At 41.5% G+C, this 9,771-nt stretch overlaps 1 protein-coding gene across 1 annotated transcript in view; it reads left to right on the top strand.

The window, feature by feature from the left end:
- Positions 1-3,482: 3,482 nt before the first annotated feature.
- camk1da (calcium/calmodulin-dependent protein kinase 1Da) overlaps positions 3,483-9,771 on the top strand; it is a 64,125-nt gene continuing 57,836 nt past the window's right edge. Inside the window, exons 1-2 of the mRNA XM_023422984.2 lie at positions 3,483-3,565; positions 3,667-3,802. Coding sequence (XP_023278752.2) covers positions 3,705-3,802 — 98 coding nt within the window. The 5' untranslated portion in view covers positions 3,483-3,565; positions 3,667-3,704. The remainder of the gene's footprint in view (positions 3,566-3,666; positions 3,803-9,771) is intronic.

Raw genomic sequence — 9,771 nt, 5'->3', positions numbered from 1 at the left:
CTCGGCTGTCAGTCTGGTGGGTGCTGTAAACGAGCACATTAGAAATTGATTGTGCTTTTACGTAAGCTCTCATTACGCCTGGAGCTAAATGAGCTGTGCATGCACGACGCAGGGCACTTCATTTTGTCTTTTTGGGTTTTTGTTTTTTTTTTCCTCTTCCTTCAGAGGACTGAGCAATTACAGGGAGATGGAAAGAGCTGGTGGTGAGAGTTACAACTCCCCGGGTGAAACGCTGTGGACGGGAAAACGGTATACAATGCACATATTGTGGGGAATGTTTCACATTAATCACCATTATGAAAATGAAGTCTGGCTGTAAACAAACCATCCAGACCTGTAGGTGGTGTCCTGGCTTGACCTGCGGTGGAGGATGAGCATCACTGCTGATATCTGCGCACAGGGTTTGTGGAGTTAAAGGCAAACATCAACATCCGACCAAAGATGTGGAAACGTCTGCATGTTATTGAGCCTGATGCTTGTTGCAGGTTTTTTCTTTGGTGGTGTAAGTGTAGATTCAAAGGTAGATCAATGATGATCTCCAGTCTGAAGCCAAGAAAATAATCATAATTATTATTAGTATGATTATTATATAAACAATGAGAGAAAGCATTATGTAGCACATTTAGTTTGCTTGAAAAGAGGTAGAAGTAGTCGCTGGTTTATTTGCTACACCTCCCTAAAACTAATGCAGTTTAATCCACTGTAAATCCAACTAATCCAAACCCCCAACTATATTGCAAAAGTGTGTCTAATATTTAGTGGACAAAATACTAGAAGTGCTTCTCAGTATAATGCAGTACAATTCATTGCAGGGCTGGTGAATTAGGCTGCATTCGTTTTAGCTATATGTACCTAATAAACTGGCAACTGAGTGTATTTTAATGCAACTTAAAGCTGCTATCATCAATATTTTTATATTAACAAATGGATCGTCGCTCATAGTGACAAAGGTGCAAGGATTATCACTACTCTGCGTGTCTTCTCAGCTCTACTGAGCGTTTAGCATCTTTCAGCTAATTGTTTTGGTTTTCTGGCCCTCGGCTGTTCTGTCTTGGTTGAGTCTTACATTTCTCATCGGCGTCAACTTCAGTCAGCTGTTTTTTATAATAATGTAATAAGAGATACAATAACCCTAACTCTTTGCGCTTCCCCTGAAATGGCCAACAAATCAGTTGATGCTGATCCAAGGTAAATTTGCTTAGTTACCTTGAATGTAGATCAAAGATATATTTCAGCCTGAAAAAAGCTTCTTAGGGATTAAAAAAATGGTCTCATTTGACTAAAATCTTTGTGCGGCGCCACAGAAGCTCAGTCTACGAAGTTAAAAGATGTTAGCCTTTAAGCACTGGAAAAGATGACACATCACAGAGGAGAGAGCCAGTTGACAGAGTGTCTTCATTAGCTAAATTAAACTTAGAAAAATAACTTCTTCTCTACCTCCCACTGACGTTTAATTCATCCAGTGACATTATTTCTTCCTTGGGGATAGTTATCTAATTAGCCTTTCCCACAGCAGACATTTCCACCTGTAGGAAAAGCACATATTGTTAATAACATTGACGATGGCTCAAGTGTCAGACAAAGAAATCTGCACACTCTGAAAAACTATAACTTTTGATGTGAGAAGACAAATGGATATCAGTTTCTCAGCCATACTGAAAAGTTCTTCATTGGTTCTCTGGCTCCACTTATTAACCCAGCCAGTGAAATCATTTCTGCATGTGTGCACAACTACAATTTATGGCTGTGTTTAAGCTGCAAGCATGAAGTCTCCCCCTTCCTCTCCCCCCACTATCATCCTCTCTTAAACCATCTCTTTAAAGCCCTCCTCTCCTCCCCTCTCTGCAAATGGGGTAATCATCTTTCATCAGGGGGTAGGGAGGGAGGGTCAGATTTGCTGACTCAGAGTAAAGGGGGAGGGGGAGAGGGAGGGAAGGGGGAAGACGGATGAGGGGAGGTGGGAGAGGAGTTTTCCTCCGTTGCTGCTGAGGAAGAGCTGCAGTAGTTTGCAGCCGGAATACTCATGAGCAGCTGAGGCTGCAACACATTGTCGTCCCCCTCCCCCTCCCTCCTCCTGTCTGTGTCTCCCTACAGTATTACACACACATAATAAGGGCAGAAGTCGGGTTGTGTGTGTGTTCGTGTGTTGTGGCCAGTAACCGGCCTGAGCTGACCTCAGCCCCTGCAGCTGTCAGTCCGGAGGATCAGTGTTCCTCTGCAAACTGAAACTTTGTAATCCAGGTGTTATGCAGGCCGGTTAAACCGCGGTGAACATGCAGATGCAGCCGGGGGTCACTGCTGATCCCCGGGTGGCCGCGCTGATCCACGCACACGCCTTCGGGGATCCCTTTGACAGTTGCATGATGGTTGTTGTCAGCAAGTTGGCGCATTGCGAATTTAGCTCCTGCTGCCACGTCCTGACCAGACTCCTACACACCTCTCTGTGTCGGACAGGATGCAGGAGCAGCATCCCATCAGCTGCCTTTACTGCTACAACACGCACTGCCACAATAAGACTCGGTTTCTGGGTAATTATACAGTAAATATTCTCAGGGGCGAGACTTAACAAGGGGACACGAGGCTTTTAAACTGGTAATGCGAGTGGAGAAGTGGAAACCCCGAAAAAAAAAAAACCAACAGCAATTAACTGCGTTTAGAGAGTGGCAGGTGGCAGCAGGTCCGCCGTCAAGCTGCACATACGTAACCAGGGTAGTACAGGAAGTTGTGGGGTATTGGTTTCAAAATGAAAGCAATTGAAAGAAATTGTTTCTTAAAGTAATGAAATTGGCTTAACTGTGAAAGTATTAGATTAAATAATAAAAATAGAGGGTTTGATGAGGAGAAATTGTTGCTTTTGGTGAAATTAATTTGCATTTGGGTTTGATTTTGATTTTTAGTTTGAACCCTAACCCTAATAACATAAATCATCTCAAAGCAACAAAATAATTAAAAACTACTTGAAGTCTTTACACTTTACAGAAAACATTAAAAACAGCTCAGTTAAATATCTTAAACCATTACAAAGCAAACATTCTAGTATTTGGTTTGCTTATTTAATTTTACTTTATTTTATTTATTGCATGTGAGTGTGTGTATGTGTGTATTAAAAGCTTTTTGTTTCAGGTGTCTTGCTTTGATTTTTCTGTTTAATTCATGTTTATATGAAGTTGAAAATACATTAAGTTCTTTTAGGACTGTGTATATATATTTAATATTATTCGTCCTTATAGTGGTAATAATAACGGTAGTAATGTATACACCTAATTGTCATTATTGGAACATCTAAACAACAAATATAAATAATATGTAATGTTTTCACGCTCATGCTGCTACAGTGCGTTAATCAACAGGCTTTTAGTCTGAAAGTTCCCAGGGGAAGTGGTGTTAGCTTGTCGCGCTTTTGACAGCTGCTGTCCAGACGGCCGGAGAGGAGAAAGGAGGAGTGGGGGGTGGGGGGCTGTTGAGAGGAGGGAGAAAGAAAGAAGAAGAGGAGGAGGGAGGCAGCAGGGACACGGTAACCTGCAGGAGGACTCACATGGTCCTGCAGCAGCAGCGCAGACCACCGGTACTCTCCAAACCTCTTACACACAGCTCGGCTTCATTCTCCTTTTTCAAAATACTCTCCCGTTTTTATTGTCTTTTTTTTTCGCATCCCTCCTCCCGCAGCCCAGTGTCGGTCGGACTTGGGCCGGTAAAGCAGCGCCATGGCTCGGGAGAACGGAGACACCGGCAGGGGAGAGACGTGGAAAAAACAAGTCGACGACATCAAGAAAATATTTGATTTTAAAGAAGTCCTGGGAACGTGAGTACACGCGGCTTTGACTAACTTCACCTCAGACATCTCTCTTATATTCCAGTAATATTCCCCCTGGGATTCAGTCTACATGTGGGGCTCCATAGTGAGTTTACAGTGTCCTTACTGCACTTATTGGTAATGTTACAGTAATACAATGATATTACCATAGGGACTCAAAATGTACCTAGTACTGACCTCACACACCTGGATTGTTTCACACGTTTCTTCTTCTACTGTCTCACTGTAGTATAATGTTTGATGTCTGTGGCAGATGGGGTTTAATCACATCACTGGCTAATGTTTTGTTTTCTATTATATTATTATTACAGGATCACTGTTATAATAATAATAATAATAATAACAACATATTTGTACAGTACAGTGTTTCTGTAATATTCCTGTATGTGTCTGTTGTGCTGAGTGAAATTAGTCCCCCAATGGTTCCTCATGGCAGTTCACAACGACGTTATAACAACATCACTGTTATCCGTTAATTTAGTTAAATAATTTCCAACCATTTATCAAAACTTTAAGCTATTTCAACCATTTATTCATTTATTTTAGCTAACAACTTCAACTGCCTATCCATTCATTTAGATTTTATAACTATTGCCATTATTTTTTAGCTATTTTCGTCATTTATCCGTTACTTTCAGAGTTAGCTAACTATGTGTACTTGTTATTCGTTACTTTTACCATTAGTTAAAGATTCGATGTGTTACTTTTCGAGTTAAATATCTCAACCATTTACCATTTTCTCTTACTTTTTTAGTGAAGAATACTTCTCAATTTATCCTTTTTACTGATCTCTTTGAACTGTTCATGCACCATTGATCCATTACTATTAGCTAACAGTGCTTATCTATGAATTTAACTCTGTTTCAACCTGTATCCATTACTTTTAGCTAATTATATCAACTCTTTCTCTATAGTTAACTATTTCAACTATTTATCTTTTACTTTGAGTTATTTTATATTTATCCATTTTATATTTTCGAACTATTTGAATTGTAAATTATATTCAGTACTTTTAGCTGTGTATGTATTTCAGCCATTCATCCTTGCTAACTATTTTTACACTCTCCAGTGGAAAATGTGGTGTTCAGGTGTAACGTCTGACATAATATGTGGAAAAATCAAATTGTTATTTCTATTTTTTCAAATTAGTTGAGCTACCCAGCCGTTTTTACCTATACACCCTGGTAACTGCAGGAGTTCCCCCTGGGGTACAGGTTCCCCTGGTTGTTGATCACAGCTTTACACTGTCATCACATAAGGTATAGCACTTCAGTTTGTATACAAACTGCTTACAGCATCATTACTGTTGGGTGGTAATATGTTCTGTATTTCTCTAGTACTTTCATAGCGACCCATGTTGTGTTTCTCTTGATCTCTTATGCTGTGATTAATATTCGACACGCTCTGACAGTCGGCCCCTGTCAGCGTCTGTCTGTTTCCCTGCTGTGAGGAATGAGCTGCGTCTGGTTGGACGGCAGCCTGGAGGGGGACACATGGGGCGGATGCAGATTGGGATTAACTGTGCAGGGATTAGGAAAACTTCCCCTGAATAGAAGGAAGTTCAGTCACGTTGCGTAATGACGAAGGATGGACATCTAGCTGGCTCAGACACACACACACACACACACACACACACACACACACACACACACACACACACACACACACACACTTTGGATGCAGACTGGTACAGGACTCAATGATCCGAGTCGGCCATGTTGCAGCCACACATTAACCAGAGCTGCTGACGGATCTTTGAACCTGATGCATCAGCAGAAAAGGGGACTGGGGAGGGGAGGTGGGGTGTGTGTGTGTGTGTGTGTGTGTGTGTGTGTGTGTGTGTGTGTGTGTGTGGGCTGGAGGAATGATTCGCGATTACCATGGAAAAGCGGGATGAGGGAGAGGAGGAAGAGGAGAGGTGGTTGCAGTGCTTGAATAAGGAACACAAGAGTTTTGATCAAACAGAGCAGAAATAAAATCAGCAGCATGGAACCAATCAAAGATGTGTTGTTGTCCGAGATGTGCCAGCTGATTGGATGATCAGCCAATGAGAAAGTGACATTACAGAGTTCAGTGTTCGCAGGGTGGGCAAGTCACCTTCACCAACAGCAGCGTTGTATTCAGGTGCAGCAGCACACGTGGGAAAACTGAAGCTTAATTTAGCGTTAATGTTACCCTTCATTCATATGGTGTCGGAATAAACTGAAAAATTAGTTTTTCCGACCGTGAAAATTCATGTGAACGCGCACTTATGTTGGAACAACAACTTTGAAAGTCTGCAAAAATTTTGATACACGACTTGTGGAGTTGTTGAACAGAGAAACACGAAAGACGAAAGTAAATGGGTTCAAATTCATGTATTGCAAATCAATATTTTGCTAATTTGTAATATGGTATTAGGTTGTAACCTGTCTATGTAGAATGACCTGGATTAGTTAGAAAAGTTAATTAATAGCAGTAACTCTGATAATAAGTAACACAAATAGTGGAAACAGCATCGTGATGCTTTAATGCTGTGAGCAATAAACTACAGTGCATCTTCATAGCGTCCATTTTGTTTCTGATTTAAAAGCACATGAACACACTGTGGGAAACAAATGGGACTGTCCGAGGAGCACGTGAATGCAGCACTCCTGCAGTTTGGATGATTCTGTGTCAGCATTTTTGAGCTGACGCAGAAACATTGTGTGCAGTCTGTGCTGACAGGATGTGATGTCACAGATCTGACACTGACCCATCACGTTTTGTCTCCTCACACTGGGTCACCTTCGCCTCCACTGGCCAGTGTGTGTGTGTGTGTGTGTACTTAAACACCTATTCTGTTCGGGGTCTTAATACCGTTAAGTGTGTGACGTACCGTTTTCTGTCCCCTAACACTGGATTAATCACACCAGTCTTAGGACGTGTGTGTGTGTGCGTGACTGTTTGCAGACATGTACATGAGGCTCTCCTCAGCGTCGTATTACCCTCTCCTGGTGTGTATTCTGTGTGTGTCCCTGTCGCTCACTATTCAATAATTCAATACCAACAGGGGTGTGTTCTTTGTATGTGTGTGTGTGTGTGTGTGTGTGTGTGTATGGCAGTATGTGTGTGAGGCACAGGTAGACAGTTCTCAGCAGGAGGGATCACAGTACGAACAAGAAGTACAAAACAAAAAACAAAAAAACTTGTCCTTGTGAGCAAATTTTACCCGACTAAAACTTTGGATCAGCTGCAGGTTTTTGACTCGTGGTTCAGGTTGGATGTCCAGATGAGGTTATATCAGTCGTTACAGGAGGCCTGTAGAAAGACAAAGTGTATGTTTGCGAGACAGAGACAGAAAGTGAAGTGGTGGTGATGACGGTGATGCATTGTGGGAACGTTACCGTGCCATCTAGGGCACGCTGCCCTTAATTGATGCTCCACTTCCCTGGAGCTGGCACTGTTCTCTCCACTGTTTCTGGGACTGCAGAGCACCCCCTCCGCCCAACCCCCCACCCCCCCCTCCTCTGTGTTTATGTCTCTCCATATCTCCCTCTTCATGTCGTATATCTCCCTGTGTGACCCTGTGTTCAACTCCAACAAGCTTCCTGTTCTGACTGTGGACGATTTCAAACTCTTTTCTTTTATCCCTGTTATAAATAACGTCCTATAAATAGAACTAAAGATGATTGTTTGCTATGTGACAAAACCAACTTCATGGACTGAAGCCCACAGTGTGTGTGTGTGTGTGTGTGTGTGTGTGTGTGTGTGTGTGTGTGTGTGTGTGTGTGAATGTGTAGTACTGTTAGATACACTTCCATAATGTGTATGTGTGTGTATCTGAATATATGTACACACATTTTTGTGAAGCTTATCCTCTGTTCACCTGTCCATCTCTTCAGTCTTTCTCTCTGCATGGTGATCTGTGATTGGCCGCTGCTGTTGTCATTGGTGTTTGTTTTGTTCTTTCTTTCTTTGTTGATGACACTGGGTGGATGATGTCATCGACCAGAGTAGGTGTTGCTGGAATTTGCTGTTGTTTAAATTTGGAGTTGTCGGTGTTGTTGTTGTCGTGTGTCGTTCTGGTTGCCGTTGTTGTCAACAAGTTGTGGTTTTCGACGTGGGTGGTGCAGTTTTTAGTGCTTATATTGTGTTGCTCATCTTTGTTTGGATGTTGCTGTTGAATTTGTTGTGGCAGCTGTTTTGATGGTTTAGAAGTTGAGCTTCATCAATTGTTGATGTTGATGTAAATGAAAATTCTGACCTATCACAGTTTGGGTGTATTTTGACAAACTCAAGTTCACTTCAGACTTCTTTGTTTTGTTTTTTTTTCCCAGAGCTTTCAACTGCATCTCAGTTTGCTCAGTTGCCATGGAGATAGCTCAGTTGGTTAACAGATGATAACAGGTGACGACGAGTGAGCAAACTGATGAAGACTGCAAGACAATTTGAAAGCTTTGGGGTAAAAAGCTAATAAGACGGAATTGAGTTAAGATTTTATCAAACTACTGTTTCCTACGTCAAGAATGAACCTCCACGCTCAACGCGGGTCTTTTCATAGTTTGACGACCACAAGAACATTAATACAATCTAGTCTGATGTAGAAGGAAATGTGACCGGTGAGACGATCAGATTGGATCAGATTGGTTCTTTATTCAGACGTAAAAACTGAAAGTGAACACACTAATGATGTGCTGATCGGATCTGATGTCATCAAGAGCCACATGTATGCATAAATCATCCACCCACCAGCCACACAAATGAACTATTTTCCCCCGATTTAGAGAACCGCACCCGATCACACATCATTATTTCTCTGTGGGATATTACAGATGATAATATGGAAACATAATTCACTGAAGTAGGATGGTTTTAAACAAACAAACTTGTATTTACAGTAAAAGTTTTCTCTTGGTTCTTTTTTTGGTGAAATGCAAGTGGCATCAGGTTTTTTTTACAATAGTCTGAACACAGTCTGACATTTTTAATCCATTCAAACAACAGTTCTGAATGTCACCGCTACTTCCTGAACACACACAGTTTAAATGCTCATGATAACATTTTGCTGCTGCCCAAGATAAATAATAAAACATAATGAGTCCCAACACAGTCTGAGTTAAATAATAAAGCTTAAAATATGTCCACATTTTAGAGAATGATATTAATATTTTCCTCATACAATAGATATTATTTCACCCACACGCAGCCCATCCACTGTTAATCAGAGTGTTAATTTTTAGAACCGCAGTGCCTGTGGATATCACTGCTATCTGCGCATCACTCGAACACACCCAAAATCTCTCTTTAGGCGGGAAATGCTGTGCACACACCTACGGTAAAGCACCACAGGTCAAACCTGAACCGAGAAAATGTCTGTAAATATTTCAGTTCAGTTTATATTTGTTTTCTTTTTCCAGATAAATTTGGAGAAACGGGACGTTTCTTTGAAAAATGTCTGATAATCTCACAGCTTGTGTTCCTGGCCCTGCTGTTGTACAAAACTCTATGTTTTCAGGACCTTCAACTGTTATCATCATCACTAGTGTGAATTCTAGCCAACGCTACAAAAATGAGATCAAGTTGTATTAAACTAAGAATGAGTCCTCATCAGTGGTACTGCTGTTGCTATCGTTGCTTTGGCGACGACTCTGTCGGTGATGCTGGTGTTATGGACATCATTGTTGACGTGGATGCTGTTGTCTTCTGGTTACAATGGATTTCAACACAGATCAACGCTGAATACATGGATCTCAGTTTGGCATCTCAGTGCTACGAAATTTGAGCTGCAATCGTGTCACACACCCGCCCGCACACACGCACACACATGCACACACACACACACACACGCACTGAGCAGGATATTTAAAAGCGACAGAGGGAAAAGTCACTTTTTTCTCTTTGCACATGGAGCAAATAAAACACGTATTTACCAGCTGTCAGGATTTTCCTCATCACTAAATGCATTTAATGTGAAAGTGTGTGTGTGTACGTGTGTG

This window comes from Seriola lalandi, unplaced genomic scaffold (genome assembly GCF_002814215.2).
Source record: "Seriola lalandi dorsalis isolate HSWRI2012SDOR001 ecotype SW California unplaced genomic scaffold, Sedor1 jcf7180002054688, whole genome shotgun sequence".
NCBI classification, from domain to species: Eukaryota; Metazoa; Chordata; class Actinopteri; order Carangiformes; family Carangidae; genus Seriola; species Seriola lalandi.
Note: the sequence above shows the minus strand (reverse complement) of the source record. Positions and strands in the feature narration are given on the sequence as shown.